This window comes from Papaver somniferum, chromosome 1, assembly GCF_003573695.1.
Source record: "Papaver somniferum cultivar HN1 chromosome 1, ASM357369v1, whole genome shotgun sequence".
Lineage (NCBI taxonomy): Eukaryota > Viridiplantae > Streptophyta > Magnoliopsida > Ranunculales > Papaveraceae > Papaver > Papaver somniferum.
The window spans coordinates 247553572-247571533 of NC_039358.1; the positions used below are offsets into that span (position 1 = coordinate 247553572).

Sequence of the window (17962 nt, forward strand, 5' to 3'; positions counted from 1 at the left end):
ACTTGGATTTGCATTTCCATGGATTTTGCAAATTAACAGCTGAAAGGAATTCATAACAGGTTATAACAAAGATAATATTGTGGTGCTTTCCCTTTCAGGTTTTCCCAAGACTGGTAATGTGCAGCTTGCAAGCAAAATGATCCATATTCATAGTTTGCTGGTCTTGACAGAACAATTGTTGTTAGCATGTATCTTGCGGGGATAGCTCAGTTGGGAGAGCGTCAGACTGAAGATCTGAAGGTCGCGTGTTCGATCCACGCTCACCGCATCGTTTTTGTTTCCTTTGGAACGGAGGGAATACCGATGTTTGTGGTTGCTGTTCTAAGAAAAGCTCCGCACTGGAGTCAAACAGCTGGTTTGCCCGAGAGGTTAAGGGGGAAGACTTAAGATCTTCTGCACATAAGTGCGCATGGGTTCGAACCCCATAGCCAGCATTTCATTTTTACTGTTTTTTTCTTTTGATTTTTAATCATGAGCATCCATCATACTTTCAATATAAAACACACAATATCCATGTAACACTGTGATCAAATTGATAAATTATCATCAAAACACTGGTCAGTCCAAAGAACAACAAAGATTTGATATGAATCTACTCCAGATTCAGAAGGATGCATTATTGTTTCTTCTCTATTGTGTGGCTAACTAAAACTATTAAACTCATGTAGTTAGAGTCACTTTTTGTGCACAGACCAATCTCTGCGGTAGTCTTGATCTCGGACCTCCTCCTTCAAAGAATTTGAACTTTTTCGAGTAAAATGAATGCTGCTTTACGAAACAATATTACTGACACCGAAATAAACTGTCTTTTGCTGAAAGGCATTGATGGCATAATCAACTTGAAACTGACCCATCCGTGATTTTAACCGAAGACCATATCCACATCCAATCCCTGTACCAGGTTTGCCATGCCTGAGCGCAGGATTTCCTGAAAATTTCAGAAGGTACTCAATTTATGAGTAACTGAGGAGGGAAAACAGAATCATCTCGCCAAGGAAAAGTTGAAAGCTATTGAGAAAACAGAGAGCGCACCAGGGACATGGCGACCAGAGCCCAAGTCTGTTCCAGAATCCAGGAACACTGCACATTCCAACACCTTGTTCTGAACACAACAAACACCACTGTTAAAAGAAAAGTTGTAGATTGCAAATCCACAGTCGGTCTTGACTCTCTTTAGCATTTATACCTTACAGAGTGAACCGAACTACAACTTCAACAAAAGTAAAATCTACAAAACGGAATGAACAACACTCCAATCCCAATTCTAAAATGCTGATGTATTTCATACCACAGGTAATGTTAATTCACTGTTCATTATAAGACATGATCTTCCAGTTCCCACTGCACCTTCACCGTATCCTCTGACACTGCCTAGACCCCCAATAGCAAATGCTTGATATGGAGCCATGTCCCCTACAATGGAACCACCTGTAAGGCTGTCAGATGGAAACGTAAGGGTGATGCAAGGATGGGTAATGAATAATATACAATTATGTTCATCTCGATACAATGACTTGTTAAGACTTTACCTAGCCAGTAATAACGCAGGTCCAACTTTCACTCCTTTTGACGCAACAAATTTGAATCTGTTAAAAATTAACCACTTGGACAAGACAGGAACCCCTTGTTCTATCTGAAGACTCAACTGATAGGGACAAAAATAAAATAACAGTAAGGGAAACCTTTTGCATCGAAATGAAAGTAAGAAAGCATTGATGAGCTTCAGGTAGACATGTAGATGAAATTTACTTGGGAGAAACTGCGGTCATTGGCTTTTGCATAACGAGATTCCTGCTTCAAGACCACCATACTGTCATGAGGACTGCCACTGCGCAAGAGGTAAAACGAGGAGAATTAGCACAGAAATTGTTTTAGTTGTTGAACAATGGGTTTAGGCCCGTGTTTACCTGCAAGTTACGGGAAATCCATCTAAGTCTCTGGTAATGGATCGACCATCATCGTTGACAGGACGAACATGCTGATACACAGAACAATATGAACAACTAGGAATAAGTTTCACCTGGCATGAAAAACTGAATAACTGGCTCAAAGAAATAAACATAAAAAACATCCACCTCAAACTTTATGCTGGTTGTGCTGCTCCAGTGGGAGCTTGCAGGCTCATTAAGATCCACACCAGCAGAAAACCGACGCAAGTTGACACCACCACTTCCTGAACGCGAAAAGTTATCAACTGGGAAACCATGGACCCCAATTTCTGGCGATATCGAATGCTGTGAGATACCAAAAGACAAATCAGCCCAAAAGTCATTGAGCAATACAGAAAAGAGAGCAATTTCTGAAATCAATTGGTCAAGCCACATTAGACATGAAGCAAACTGAACAAAAAAACGCACAGCACCTGGACAACAAAAGACTGTTGTGAAAGCCATTCCGGCCTTGGCCTCCGGTAAGCTACCAATACATTTGAATCATATAAACCTTTATCCCAGGATACATCGAGCTTTTCACTCCCACCAAACACACTAGGATGCTTAATGCAAAGACTTCGATAAACAAGAAAAATGAAAAATATAAGAATCAACCAAGCAATTGAATACAAAATCTGAAGAAACAACTCAAATTGGAACCAATTGATTCTAAGAATCAAGTATTGCACCAAATTATATCATATCCAATTACCCATTACACCATAACCATTTGAATAAACACACACAAACAAAATTAGAACCCAGAAAGATCTGTTAATGCCATACCTCCCAATAATCTGTGAAAGGGGATTGCCAGAATTCCTAAATTCAAAGAAAACCCAGAAATTTCATTAAGAAAACAACAACGTAGGAATGATTGAAACACAAAAGGAAGAAAAATAATAATAAGAATGAATGAATAGTAATAACCTGAAGGGATGAAGCATCAGAGCAGCACATAGTTTGTGAGTGAAATCAACATTTACATCTATCTTTGCTGTTCCACAAAAGAAATTATCAATCAAAAATCAAGAATTTCTAATTTCAAATACAATTTAACATTCTGGGTTTCTCCCAACAGTACAGAAATTACTACCAACCTTTCCCTGCATGTATACTTTTCTGAGCTCCCATCCCATCAGTCACAACAACATCACTTGTACTGTGAAATAAAAACCTAACTCATAAATAAACAAACCCAAAATTGCTGTTCCCAAGGATATGAAAAGAGATTGGAGTTTGCTTGGGTGTGCTGGTTTATAACTATTCTTTGCGTGGGAGGGAGGGATGAGACAAATATACAATTTTTAAGATGAGCTGCTCTCTCAATCTCTCCTTTTAGTTTCCGGTTTGCTTCTAGTAGGAAGAAGAAGGAGATAACTTATTTTAACTGTTGTATCGCACGTGCAATGCACTCTGGGGCGTCTGGGCTGCTCCAGAATTCACGGGCTTTCAGATCCAATATATGGGCTGCTCCAGAATTCATGCATAGTGACTAGTAAATTTTAGAATGATTTTTTGGGGACCATGGTTCTATTTTTAGTAAGATATTTAGAAGTAAATTTAAGTCACCCCTTATCTAGATATTTATATTAATATCTAAACTATCCTCCTGATTAATTTTTGATAATGATTAGTGAAATCATTAGTGAAATGATTAAGCTAAAGAAGTAGAATTATTGAGAGAGTAAAATTAGAGAAGATGAAGAAGAAAAACATGGAAAATATTTTTTTTTCCAATTCACTAAGCTTGAGTATTCAAGTGATGATAGCTCATCTGATTCTTCATCTCCATCCTCTCCTAGAGTATTTGTTAATCTTCACAATGATCTAGATATGAGTTATTTCTTAGATGGTGAATGTATTCTTCCACAAACTCAATCTCAAGATGAAAATGATGGATTTTACCAACCACAACCGGAGGAAGAGTATTTGGGTACCCAAGTATGCTTCAAACTTAGATAATGGTGGTTGAATTGGTCCAAATATTCATCAAACTGTAAAATTTTATAAAAAATTCCTGCTAGGTTCAGGTAGTTCGATTACCAAGTGTGAAGAACAGGTAACCGAACACGGAGTTCGGTTAATAAATGTCAAGAACATATAGCCGAACGCAGAGTTCGGTTTCTTTCTTCAAACACGCAGGTAGTCGAACTTTAGTAATAAGATTTACAGAGGTATGTTCGGTTAGTTCGCAAACTTCAACGCAACCAAGTTCCCAACCGAACTGCAGGTTAAAAGTAACCTAGTGTTAGAAGTTCGGTTGGTTCGCAAACTTCAACATATTTTGCGAATCAACCGAACAGGAATTATATATGCATGTATGCACTTAGGCAAACATTCGGTTACTACGAAATCTATTTCTTGACAAATTAGGTAGAGTTTGGTTACGAAGTTTCAAAGGTAGAGTTCAGTTACAAAGAAAACTTAACATTTTTGCGAACGATCCGAACTTTTGAACTTCTCATTATTTTCGTAAACTAAAGTTCAGTGATATCCTTATTTTGCGAAGGAACCAAACTTATGGACTTGTGTTTTTCTAATACAAGGAGTTCGGTTAAAAGTATTTTTTGCGAATCAACCGAACTCTGAGTTCAGTTAAGAAAAAATTAATTCGTGATAACCGAACTTTTTGCGACGAAACCGAACGTTTTGCGACGTAACCGAACTAAAAGTTCGGCCGAGACTTGTTTTTTGCGACGTAACCGAACTTTTCTTTGAAAAAAATATCCTCCATTAAACCTCTCTGCAACTTCCATTTTCAACTCATTTTGACGATTACTTCTCATTTATTCAACCAAAAGCGAATGACAAGTAATGGGTTTGTGAGAATATCTTTGTTAATGTTTTAAATTAAGATATATATATATATATATATATATATAAAGGTGGTGGTGGTAATCGGAGGTGGTGGTGGTAATCGGTGGTTGGTGTTGGTGATAATCAGAGGTGGTGGTGGTGGTAATCCGCGGTGATGGGAGGTGGTGGTGGTGGTAATCGGTGGTTGGTGGTGGTTGGAGAAGGTGGTGGTTACATATATATAAGTGGTTATTAGGTTGGTTTTAAATTAAATTAGGTTAAGAGTAGGTTAGTCATTTCAACACTTTAGGACACCCCTTATAATTATAGGGAAGATGTCCTAATAAAACCATGGTCCCCTCAGAAAAATCATGGTCCCTAAAAAATCATTCCATTTTAACTGTTGTATCGCACGTGCAATGCACTCTGGGGCTTCTGGGCTGCTCCAGAATTCAGGGGCTTTCAAATCCAATATATGGGTTGCTCCAGAATTCGTGGTGACTAGTAAATCGTTGGGGAGCCATTACCCGAGACCAAAACGAAATCTAGTGGATTCAAATTCGGTTCTGGTTCTAAATTTAAACCGTAATTTTGGGCCCGATGGTTATTACTCGATTGGACCCTAAATATTAAAGCGTTCATTCTCATCATTTTGATAATTTTTTAAGTATTTTGTCAGTTTTGGTTTTGATTTTTGTGGAGATTTAGTAAATACCATTACCTTTCATGACCTTCACATATACCCTCCACCAACAATAACTATGCTCCTCACCTGTTTCAACGGAAATCCATTGTATCATTAAAAATCTGTGAATTATATGTAAACTCACGCCATGTGTTGCTAGTTTGTAAGCTCTACAGTCTGATATATATGATAGGTGACAATAAATCATAATTTCCTGGTGTTTATGAAGAAGTATGAACAACTCTGCAGCATTTTTGATCCAACTAATTTAGGTTTATTAGTTTTGTTTCGTCCCATTGTTCATACCATGTGTTATTTCATTTCATTGACAATATATCTTGTTCATCACAATCATACTCATGGTGTTTCTGTTCAGTAATTTTTATTTCCTTTAAATAGTGTGAAATTAAATTGATCTTGTGGTATAATGGTAGCACAACTGACTCCACGTCAGAAGATGCGTGTTCGATTCACGTCAGGTTTACTAATTTTAGTATATCATTTTTAGGATAAACTTTGATTGTTGACACCATACATAATCTGAACATTTTCTAAATTTTTAATTTTGGTATCAATTTGGATTATTGACAACGTTATAATGTCAACTTTGGTTATTCACACATTATTATTTTATTTGATTTGATTTTTGTTTTGAGGATCAATTTTGGCTGTTGGAACCATATTATTTTTTTCCTTCCTATGTTCAAATTTTTGTTTTTGGGATCAAATGCGGTTGTTCTCACCATATTATGATGTCAACTTCGGTCGTTGACACCATATTATTTTTTTATTTGTTTTTTGATTTTTGTTTTTTGGATCAACTTCGGTTATTGACACCATATTATGATGTCAACTTCGATGGTGTTGGCCGTGGTGGTGGTGGGTTGGTGGAAGCGGTGGAAGAGTGATTGTGGCGATGGTGGTGGTAGTGGTGTTCCGATAGTGATAGTGGAGTAGTGGTGGCGGTTGGTAGGAGGTGGTCGTTGAGCGGTGGTGGTGAAATGGTAGTTGAATATTGGTGTTGGTGGTGAATATGTGGTGGTGATAGTGGTGGCAGAATTTTAGTTGAATGTTGGCGGTGGTGCTAGTGGTGGTGGCGTCAGTGAAATTGTAGAGAAAAAAATTTGTTGTATTTTGAGTTAAGGTACTAAGGTAATCTATTTTTAAATGAATATGGTTTTTAAATAATGTATGGTTGTAGAAAGGTATATTTGTCAGGTATCAAAACTAGTGGTATCCAACTAATGTATGCTTGATTTTTTTCTTACATTTAAATTTATTTAGAATATAATAAATTTTTATAAAATTAATTTTGATTCAAGCAGGAAAAAGAAAGATATTAAAATTTTAATATTTTTTGATAGTTTTCTTAACACCCAACGGGTATCGGAACCCGAGGTACCCATTGGTTCCGGTACAATATGAGTTGTTACCGGTTATAAACTACGCCATTTTCCCATATTAGCAACAAAATTTAGCTACAGTTCTTATGCAGTTGCGAATTTGCAACAGAATTTGCAATGGCTCCAATATTCACAACAACTTGTTGCAGTTGCGAAATTTGCAACTGCTCGTTAGCTGCTGCAATCACAATTGTTGAACATACCACATGTGCTACCTGCTTGTGTGCAAGGTAACACCTAAACTTCATATGTGCGATCCGGCTGTGTGGCTGGCAACACCAGTTGTTATTTCATCCCTAATATTTGCAATTGTTTTGAATGGGAAAGATCATTCCACACTTTTTTTATCTAACATCTAACCCTGTCTCCTCTTCTTCTTTCACTCTATCGAGTAGCCTTACTTCTTCTTATCTCACTTCACCGAGAACCCAAACACTAATACAGTTTGTCTTCTTCTTCGTTCATCTAAAGTATCTATACCATTTATTACTCACCTTATATCGTCGTCTTTTATTTCTCACCTTCTATCGGAGTCTTTCCTTTCCCCTTCTTTTTCCTCTTTTTCTTCTTCTCATCCACCACCACGAGACTGTAGATTTAGGTTAGGATGCAAATCAAAGCTTTTTGAAGCTTTATTAGGTGTTATCTACAGATCTGTATATATATATTTTTCTACAATATCATTTATTCTGATTAGAAATTGAAATAATTTAAAGCTAGGGTTTCAAAATTTGGCAATTCCGGATTCCAGGGTTTTATTTTATAAATTGAAAAAATATTCTGAATTGGGTATGCGTTCAGTTTTGTATTTTGATTTTGATTCATCATTAATTGGAAATTTGGTTTTTATTTTAATTTTGTACATCAACTGATCAATTATGTATTTTGTTATTGTTTGGTTCAGGTGAAGCAAATAATCATGGAAAGGATGGTACGAGTTACTCTTAGGAGGGAACGGAAAGCACAAATGACTTTTGGTGAATGATTAGCAATTGATGTTGCTTAGGTATTTTGGTGGAATTTATATGTCTAGACCCTAGTGTAGTGTTGAGTTTCTTAGGTTACTTATCTTATGATTTTTTTTTTTTTTTTGAATTATATGGTTTCTAGTTATAATATATCGAGGGTTTCAGGTCAGGTTACTCTTGTTGGTGTTCTCTATGTTTATGAAGTATATGAGATTAAAAATGGCTAACATTAATAGGTTACTTTCGTTTGATTTTCCTTTCTTGTTTTTTATAGTGCACAACCTTAACTTATACCTCCATTTCTGTCTATCAGAATTGGACTAGTGACACATATTATCTATACTTTGACCCATACATCGTAGTTCATCGAAATTTACATAAGTCAAGTTTATTATTGTTTAGGTGGAGAAAAGCTCCAGTGCTGCTGCTTTTGGTACTTGAGAGCTTACACAGATCCAAAAATCTGTCAAGACTTTATGAAGCCTTTGATTCTTCGCAAGTTAGCAATATGTTGCAACCTTTTTTGAGCTCTTATCCAAGACTTGCAATTACTTTCAGTGAGAGTCTGTTCTTGCCATTCTTTGATTATGTAATTCTTTGATTATGTACGTCGATACTTGATTGATATTGTTTCTGAACAGCTGGATATATATTGGTTTTCCTGTGGTGATCAAGGTTTCGTATTGTCACATATCTTTCCTTGTATTTTAATTTCCAGTTTAATGACTACTCTGAAGATTTCAGTATAACTATGGTATGTTTGATATGTTTAGGTAACTGATGGTGGTGGTGGACATGGTATGCATCTTGTTGTGTGTGGTTCACTATCATGCAGGTAATTTTTTTTTTAATATTCATCTACTTATCTCTTTGTTCTATTGAGACAGTCTAGAAAAGGCTGGAAGTTTTTTTCTTTTTTCTATAATCTTGTTAAGAGTATGGAACATCTCAGCCTCAAACGCATGAGCGGTTGAATATGCGAGACTGGGTCAGGGACCTTGTGCAACATTCTCAACTTGAATTTGATTTTCTGATTTATTTGGTGCATTGCTTGACATGCTTTTCTTCATTAATGAAGATCTAATATGACTGTAAGAAGGGAGCTTCACACTAGCTTCTGATTGTTCTTGTATTCAATTGGAATTTGACATATTAGACACTGGGTTTGTGTAATTCCTTGTAATATCTTAGTTATAAGTGTACATTTGGCTAGTTAAGCTTATTTTATATGGACTCTGGTGTTGTTAGCCGATTTTGCTAGCGCCGAGTTGGATTTTGTTCTCTTATTGAGTTGAGAATAATGACAAGCACACATTTAAAGGTAGTTTACACAAAAAATTGCTCATTACAATTCTTATTCAGATCTAATATGAGTTATTAGAATCACAATCTAAAAATGATGGCATGAAATTTGAATTGTTTTTGCAGATGTTATACATGTGTTGTTTGACCTCGAGATTACGATTCATAGAGTGAAAGTGATGACAATTCCTGATGACAAAGTCATGGATTTTTTCTTTTTTTACTGACACATTGTAAGTATTTCTCATAACTTAATTGAATGCAAAAGTTGTCCAAGTCTAGATTTTAGTTTATGTTCTTTACTTACCCCAAACCATTTGATTTCATTGTCGCACTTTGGCGTGTGAGTAATTCAGTATAACTTCCTATACTGGTAACATTACAACTGAAGTTAATCAATCTTTAACAATGGGTATCCTCCTAAAAAAGGTCAAGCCAAATATATCAAACTGCCTCTGAAATTTGAGTGATTTTAGTCAAGCAAGCCTAGATGGGTATATATTTCATCGTTCAACTTGGTAACTTTGTTCATATAATGATAGTTTAAGGCCTTTGTAATTTCAGAGGCAAAGGCCTTTATTGATTATTATTGAATTAAGTATCACTTGTTACAACTTTTGCTTACAAGATTAGTTATTGTGATATGGTTGGATTGGCATAGGCTGCATCATTAAAGGGATGAGTAGTTGAAGAGTTATTGATGTAATTTTGTGGTGGTAAGTAAAGTGTTCGTTTCTCGGACTTGTTGAGATTGATTTCAGATTTAAAAATAGAAAACACTAAAAATAAAGATAATATATACAAAAGGTTGCCACAAATATCGAGAGAAACTAGGACTCAAGATTCCACCATTAGTCACATTCAGTTGGTTCATATAATGATTCTTAACAATTATAGCTCTTTTGTAGACTCTTATTCTTTGCCAAAGGTTGATTTCTAAAATGGTAGACGTAAATCACAAGCATGGTATATCAAAAGATCTTACGTCTAAGCACGGTGTACTGCGGAGCACCAAATAACTCCCTAAGAGTTGCTTTATCTCATCCACAAAAGAAGCCAAGATCAACGGTGAGGAGAAGGTTGACTGACATGGACGTGACATGGGCAGAAGACACTTGTCTGACACGAGCATGCGTCTCAACTACCCGCATTAAACACTCTGAGCAGTGTACCTGTCGATCAACCCGTGGAACGAACGAGGATGACTCTGCGTGATCAAGCAATGAACGAAGACCTCTGCGTGATCAAGCAATGAACGAAGACCTCTGCGTGATGGACACAAAGCACAAGAAGATAAGGTTCCAACGGCTCTCAGAAACGGGTCCCACACTCTAACCCTATAAATACCCCCTCTTCACCAAGAGAGGGGGGATCGAAAAAGAGAGGGAGGTTTAGAGAGAAGTCTAGAGAGAAGTCGAGAGAGAAGAATTGTTAGTGTAAGTTTACCTTTTAAATCCGCAGACCTATGTAAACTCCAAAGTCATTCGACTACCTCTGTAATCATCAAATGCATAGTGAAACACAACAACCCCGTGGATGTAGGCCTTAGTGCTGAACCACGTAAATCCCAGTCTCATTTACATTTCAGCACTTTACATCCAGTTCATACTCCACGAGTATTACTTTTACACTTCGTTTTCTTTATCTTCCTCTATATGAACGCCTCTGGTGATGATATTAGACGAGGCAATGATAAACCCGAAGGTTTTGAGCCAAGGAATCAATACAATCGTCTCATCAGTGCGAGCATGTGTATAGAATGCGAACATTATTTGTGAACATATAGATGCCTTCGTGATTTACGTGTTCACAATCTGGCGCTAGAAACAGGGACCCGGTTGACATCCTCGAACCCTCGAGCCAAAGACAATGGGAAGTCTTCATTGATGGATCCAGAAATAAGGAAGGTGCGGGAATAAGCATTGTCATCACAACCGCAACCGGAGAAAGGATCGTACACGCACTCAGATTGGAATTCAAAGAGCATACCAACAATATCGTCGAATACGAGGCAGTCGTACATGCCCTTCGCTTAATAATAGAAATGGGGATAACTGATGCAAGACTAACAAGTGACTCGCAGCTAGTCATAAAGCATATAGGGTTTGAATACAATGTATATGACGATACCCTCTCAGCTTACATGGCCTTGGTCCAAACATTGGCATTGCAAATACCGAACATCAAATTTAGGCACTTATGTAGGAGAGATCTCATACACGCAGACGCCCTAGCATACATATCATCCATGTTGAAGGACAAGAACATCGAAGCTATCAAAATAACAAGAGTATAGGAACCTGCGATTGCATCACAATTTTCCTTCGCTACAAACCAAAATACAATGGAAGAAGACATTGAAGATCAGATAAGGGAAGACATCCATAACGATTTTAACGAAGAAGAAATCTTGTCGAGAGCTAATCAAGACGAAGATTTCAGCAACGAAGATGATTGGAGATTGATGATTCATGCATTTCTCAAAGATGGGATTCTACCCGTGGATCATAAACAAGCCAGAAAAATACAATCCAAAGTAGGAAGATATGATCTTCGGGATGGGGTGTTATACAAGAAATCTTTCCTTGGACCTTTACTACGATGCTTATCCAGAAAAGAAGGGCATCAAATCCTGAACGACATTCATTACGGTGACGCCGGAAATCATAGCGGCATGAGATCACTAGCCGACAAAGCGAAGGTACAAGGATATTACTGGCCCATAATGATACAAGATGCCGCAAGAATATCCCTACGATGTGAAGAATGCCAGCGTTTCGCCAAGAGGATACACGCACCAGCCACAATGCTAAACCATGTGGATAGCCCATGGCCATTCGCAAAATGGGGCATAGATATCGTGGGGCCTTTCATCGAAGGGTCAGGGAAAAGACGATTTTTGATAGTAGCCACGGATTACTTCAGTAAATGGGTATAATATAAAGCATTAGCCAGGATCAGAGACGTGGACGTGTTTACCTTCATATTTAAAAACATCATTTGCAGGTTTGGTATACCAGCAGAAATTGTGTCCGACAATGGTAGCAACTACAGGGGAAGAACATAGACATGCTCTTTGATACTTTCAAAATAAGAAAGAACAAATCCACACCTTTATATCCTCAGAGAAACGGACAAGCGGAAGCTACTAACAAAACCCTCGGTCTTATTCTCAAAAAACAACTTGACAAACACAAGGGGCGGTGGTGTGAACAACTACACAATGTATTATGGGCATAGAGAACTACCCGAAGATCGGCCACCGAGGAATCCCCATTTCTCCTCACCTACGGAGCGGAAGCGGTCATACCAACGGAGATCCTAATGCCTACCACGAAGACCGAAGCATGGGATAAAAATCTCACAACCGATATGATGCTAGAGAGATTGGACGACCTAGAAGAACGAAGGGAAGCTGCATTACAAAAGATGGAAAATTATCAACGAAGATTAGCAAGAGAATACAACAAAAAGGTTAAGCTTCGAAATTTTGTAGAAGGACAGTATGTGATAAGAACCATCCCGCCCTATCAACAAGAGAAAAAGTGGGGCAAGTTAGCACCCATCTGGGGAGGACCTTTTATTATACATGACATCACAGGAAGCGGTTCCTACTATCTCCGCAACCTAAAAGGCGAGGTTCTACAACACCCTTGGAATGCTAAGTGGCTTAAGCTATACTACCCCTAGGAGTAGCGCAGTTTTGCATCTGCGTGAAGAACTACCATAAGAAGAAGGCAGCGTACCCGCTCGGCTTGTTTCTATCTCTGGACGAGGATTAGCAGACCTCAATCTATCAATCAAACGAACTCTTTGCAAATTCGGAAGCAATTCCGCGGGATGAACAAACAGATCCGCGAGAAGAGCACCTGTACATACGGCACATCGAGTAATAAACTATCAATATTGGGGAAATTAGTTAATCTACAATCTCTCAGGGCTCCCCCATCAGTATCTATGAGTGTAAGACCAGGGGGAAGGCACCCAGCAGAAAGAGATACCCAACCAATCTTAAGGCAACGGGTCGACGGAATGGGTGTATGTAAATATTTTAACCCCATATCCTAGAACGTTGCCTCGGCCCCCACCGTCTGGGAATCCTATGGCCCAGGGTTCTCCAGCGGGGTGACAGGTCTCAAGACGATCACGAAGGTACCTCCCTTCGTATCGCACCCAAACACTTAAAACATTCTTCTTTTGTTTTTAATGTCCTTCCTCACAATGCTTAAAATAAAAAACAAACTGATACTGCAGGTATACCAAAAGAATGATCCATTTCATAAGGGTTGGTTACAAAGAGAGACAAGGCCAATTCAAAGAAAAACACATCAAAAACATTCTCTTTACAAAATACTGGCAAAATCTAACTGAAGGCTAATGCCGTGGTTTCTACTTGGAAGATGTCGTCCCATCAGCAGGGTTGTTCCGAAGAGTTGAAGGGACGCTCCCACCAGAAGAGGGTCCCGAGGAGCCAGGCAAGGGGGCAGGTACAGGACGACGCGGATAGCTCTTGACGAGGCCATGATCGGTCTTAAGGCCAAGCTCAATCTTCTCCAGAATCTTGTTTGTCTCCTCCGCCAATTGACACCGATCCTTATGCATAATAACTGTCGTTCGCTGGTAGGCTTGAGATTACAACGAGGACAAACGATTCACTTCTTTAGAAGCAGCACCAACGGCCTCCTCGCGGGATGCCACCAGACTCTTAAAATAATTAGTCTGTCCTTCCTGCTGCACTAAGGCAGATTGAGCCTTTTCAAATTTTTCATTTGCAGCGTGGAGTTGTCCCTCGAGCTCTGAAAAAGACAACACAAGGGAGTTAGCACAGAAAAGACATAATCACACTCGATGAAATGAGGTTATACATTCGACACAAGCCGAAACCTCTTCATACTCATTAACAACCGCGTCTCGCGCTTCGTCAAGATAGTCATATTCCTCGGATAGTTTCTTATAATCTAGTTGAAGGTTGGTGAGAGCAAATTGACTTGCATTTAATTCTACCTGCTTCATCGAATCCATGTGACGAAGATGGTTGACTTCGTTGTTATTTCTGTTACCCCTTTGTTAAGTTTGTACATGCATACTTCGAGATTTCTCTCAAACTCATCCTGGCGGGCTATTTCAGCGCGAGACGCAGCAAGGGCTTTGCTGAGAGCCCCAACCTCGGCCCTGGCATCGTCCCTTTCTCTGGTAAGACACATCATACTCTCCCTAATTCCCGGAAACGTAAGGGAACGAGCCTTTCGTAATTCCTCTTCCAGAAGATGTATTCTAGCCTCTAATAACGAAGTACGCTCACGGGATTCCCGCAGATTCTCACGTGTCCACAACAGCGTACCATTGAACAAAATACGGTCATGGTTGTACAAATTCTGCATATCAACCATCTGAACATGCCTTGCGCGCCATCCCTCAGCCCGAGCGTCCCATTTTTTAGCTTCACTCTTAATTTTTTCGACCAACTCTTTGATACGAGATTTTTGTCGTGCCCTTTCATTCCGAAGCCATATCAGCTCGGGGACTCCACCCACTGAAGATAGGGTGGGGAGACTCAGACAGAACAACAAAGTAGTAAAAAGGAATTATGAGGGATAAAAGATGGAGAAGAACTAAACCTGTGAAAGCTGAAACTTTGCCGCGAGTTTGCTCTAACTTAGCGCGAACGGTGGCAATCTCTGAACGAAGACCAGCCTCCGCTTCACCCAACCTTTCTTTCTCTTTAAGGATATTCTTCAGTTCTTATATCTCAACCTCAGCCGCAGATAATGACTTTTCCCTGTGACGAAGCCTAGCCTCCAGCTTCAAAGATTTCTCTTTAAAGAATTGATACAACACATGGTTACAATGCTCACTCCTCATCATCTACACATCAAACGGCAAACATTATTACACCGAAGGATTCGAGTGTCACGAAGAGATATGTACGAGGACTTACCTCCAAGACACGCTGCTGGGGAAAACCATATTGGTACCCATCGGCTATGGCTATCATTTCAACAACAGAAGATGGAGGGTCCGCTATGAGGGTAGCCTCTGGAACACTCAAGATTTTCCCCCACATCTCGGCAACACGCGCCTCGGAAGATAGTTCCATCATCCGACGAGTATAAGCATCAGAATCTTTCTCGCCAGCAACCACCGGGTAGGATGGGGAACAAACATCAGACTCTTTTTCTTGAGCCAATCCATTATGGCATCCTCACCCTCAAACATCAGCGAGTGAAGGAAATTCTCGGAAGGTGAGTCAACCACAAACTTCCCCTTTGCTGTCATTTCCCCATCAGCACAAGTCTCGGCATCACCACGGGCAATGTGATCATCCGCGCCCTCATTCTGAACAACAACATTTTCCTTACCAAAATCCCCGAGCACATCCCAATCATCATTGGGGGAAAGCAAAGAAAAGTCTTCGGGAAAACCGAGGGAATCATCAAAGGGTTCCCCTGCGGAATATATCCTGTCAAAGGAGAACTCTTGAGAAATGGTGGGGAGAGTTTCCGCAGCCTCACCCCCTCCGATAAATTCCGGACCACCAGGGTTATCACCAGCAGGAGCAGACATTTCCGCGGTAACACTTCCCTCGGCCACCGCGGTATTATTTCCCATATCAACACCATCACAACCCGCACCAACCTCTTCCTCGACATCAGGAGGGGAAGTATCAGTGCGTTCTTTCCCATCAGGCATTTCCTCATCCTCGGCAAACTCTTCATTCACTGGACTGGTAACTTCTTCATGAACCTCAGCCTCACCCGTCACAATGGTAGAAGACTGCTTGGGCCCAATCTTTTTATTTTTCGACACCTGCAAACCAATACACGTTCCACAAAAATAGTTATTTCCTCATACACAGTTTGATTTTCAAAAAAGGAGGGGCGCGGCCAGAATCTGCAATAACCATACCTTGGTAGTAGCGGCACTCTTCCTCGTCTCCATCAACAACGTCGAGAGCATAAGGAAAGTTCATGCCCTCGAAATTTAAACGCCAGGGACAGAAATCTCCATAACGAGCAGGAGTAGATTCACGAGGCCTGCTACTCTCAGAAGGACGCCAACCGCGCGGACTGGGAATCCAACCATACGCCCAAGGACCAACAATTTCAATAACAGTGGCATGCCACTCATAATCATGGTCACGCTTGATCCTTTCACGAGCAGGAAAAAGTTTCTGCTGAGCCGACCCCTCGGTGCCGGGAACGTAAAGTTTGGCATCGCTCAGCTCACTTAAGAGACGAATTTCGCCCCGAGGAGCAGCGAGGTTACAAAGACTAACACTCCACGGTTTACGGTTCCTACTATTGACATAATCCCCAAAGGAGCTGTTGAAGTTTTCAGGAGTATACCACTCCCTCTCAGCGGGATTTGGAACGTAACATGTCATCGTCGTCTCCCCCTTACTCCGCAGATAACATTCCCTCAGTGCACGGAGATAGTTCCCCGATAATTGCGACACGGAACGAATATGAGTATTGGTGGAAGAGCCTTCGCGACCAGCCAGCACATCATAATAAAAGGAATCACCAGACTTATACAACGGCAGCATAAGACCCGCCTCGAAGGCTCCAACCGTAGTCAACAAATGAAACTCATCAAACTGATACTTCGAGATGAGCTCGTAAGTAATATCATCCTCAGGGGCATAGAAACGAACCTCGAAGGCTTGGAGCTCATGCTTTTCCTTGAAAACTTCAAGGTCAATATGCTTAAACGTGACTTTCTTCTTGCTAACCGAAACGATTCGTATCACCGGGACAACCTCCTCTTCTTCCACGGGATCAGACGAACCAACAAAATCTTCGGAATCTTTTCTTTTGAAAGGAGGATTTTTAGATGATTCAGCTCTCGTCACAACACCTTTGGAGTTATTCACTTTGAAAGAAAGTACTGGAGGCGGCGGCAGAGGGTTCTACACGGGCACTATAGAACGAAGAGGGGGAATATCGAAGGTGTCACCGCGAGGAGGTGTCTGCGTATACCTGGAGTCATCACGAGGACGAGAAGGAGCACGACTGGCAGCGTATCGAGACCCGGAAGGGCCCTTCGATGGATCCCCCTTCCTAGGAGGTGAAGCCTTCGTCCCAGAAGAAGACGAAACTCTATTACCGCGGAGATCCATCTGCGACAATTTAGAGAGATCTCCCCCATGTGGAGATGTATCAGACTCTTTACGCGGAGGGAATCTCGGCAGACTGGAAGGCGGAGTTTGATAAGGAAGCCGCGGACGGTCAGACATGGCTGCGAGGAGGTACAAAAAACAAGTTAGAAGCAAACACGAGGGCATCACCAAAGATCAAAAAACCACAAAATCAACAATTCATCTCAGCATAGCCCAGAAACCCTAAAACTAGAAAAAAAATAAAAATAAAAATCAATCAATACAATTGAAACACTGGCCTCCTCGATTTGAGAAGAAGAACAGGGGCAAACTAGCATACATGCATCGAAAGATGTTCTTAATCACAAACAAGGTACAACAACAGCAGGAAATTTACAATCAACACAATCAACACAAAATTTAAAACAGCAGAAACGAAGAAAAGAAACCTTACCACCACAAACAAAATCCCAAAAGAAGACAAATGAGAGAACAAACCAGAAACAAAGAAGAAACGAGCGTGATTAATGCTAGGCCAGAGAGAATTTAATGGTTGAAGAACAAAGGATGAAGTCTGACAGGGAGAATGAAATTAAATTTCAAGTAGAATGAAATTAATTTTTTCTCCTCTCCTTTATATACTCGAAAGAAAGAGAAGGAAGTTAATGGAGGAATGGGAAACGTGCCCATTAAATGAGCAGTTAATGCACGAGTGAGAAACGTATCCAAGTATCTAGGAGAAGTTATTAGGAGAGAGGAGGAATATGTAACGTCTG

General features: G+C 40.0%; 1 protein-coding gene and 2 non-coding genes across 3 annotated transcripts; 2 read left to right on the plus strand and 1 right to left on the minus strand.

Moving 5' to 3' along the window:
• Window positions 1-195: 195 nt before the first annotated feature.
• Window positions 196-268, plus strand: TRNAF-GAA. The gene has a single exon. It is a non-coding gene; the product is annotated as a tRNA-Phe (tRNA).
• An 83-nt stretch (window positions 269-351) lies between these two features.
• On the plus strand, window positions 352-434 carry TRNAL-UAA. The gene has a single exon. It is a non-coding gene; the product is annotated as a tRNA-Leu (tRNA).
• A 76-nt stretch (window positions 435-510) lies between these two features.
• Window positions 511-3274, minus strand: LOC113340250 (outer envelope protein 80, chloroplastic-like). Its single transcript, XM_026585463.1, has 11 exons — window positions 3032-3274; window positions 2862-2928; window positions 2718-2753; window positions 2363-2507; window positions 2076-2234; window positions 1908-1978; window positions 1750-1828; window positions 1530-1645; window positions 1289-1436; window positions 1033-1102; window positions 511-928 (listed from the first exon to the last, which is right to left on the minus strand). Exons 1-11 carry the CDS (start codon window positions 3063-3065, stop codon window positions 771-773), a joined length of 1083 nt encoding a protein of 360 aa, XP_026441248.1. The 5' UTR covers window positions 3066-3274; the 3' UTR covers window positions 511-770.
• Window positions 3275-17962: the final 14688 nt, after the last annotated feature.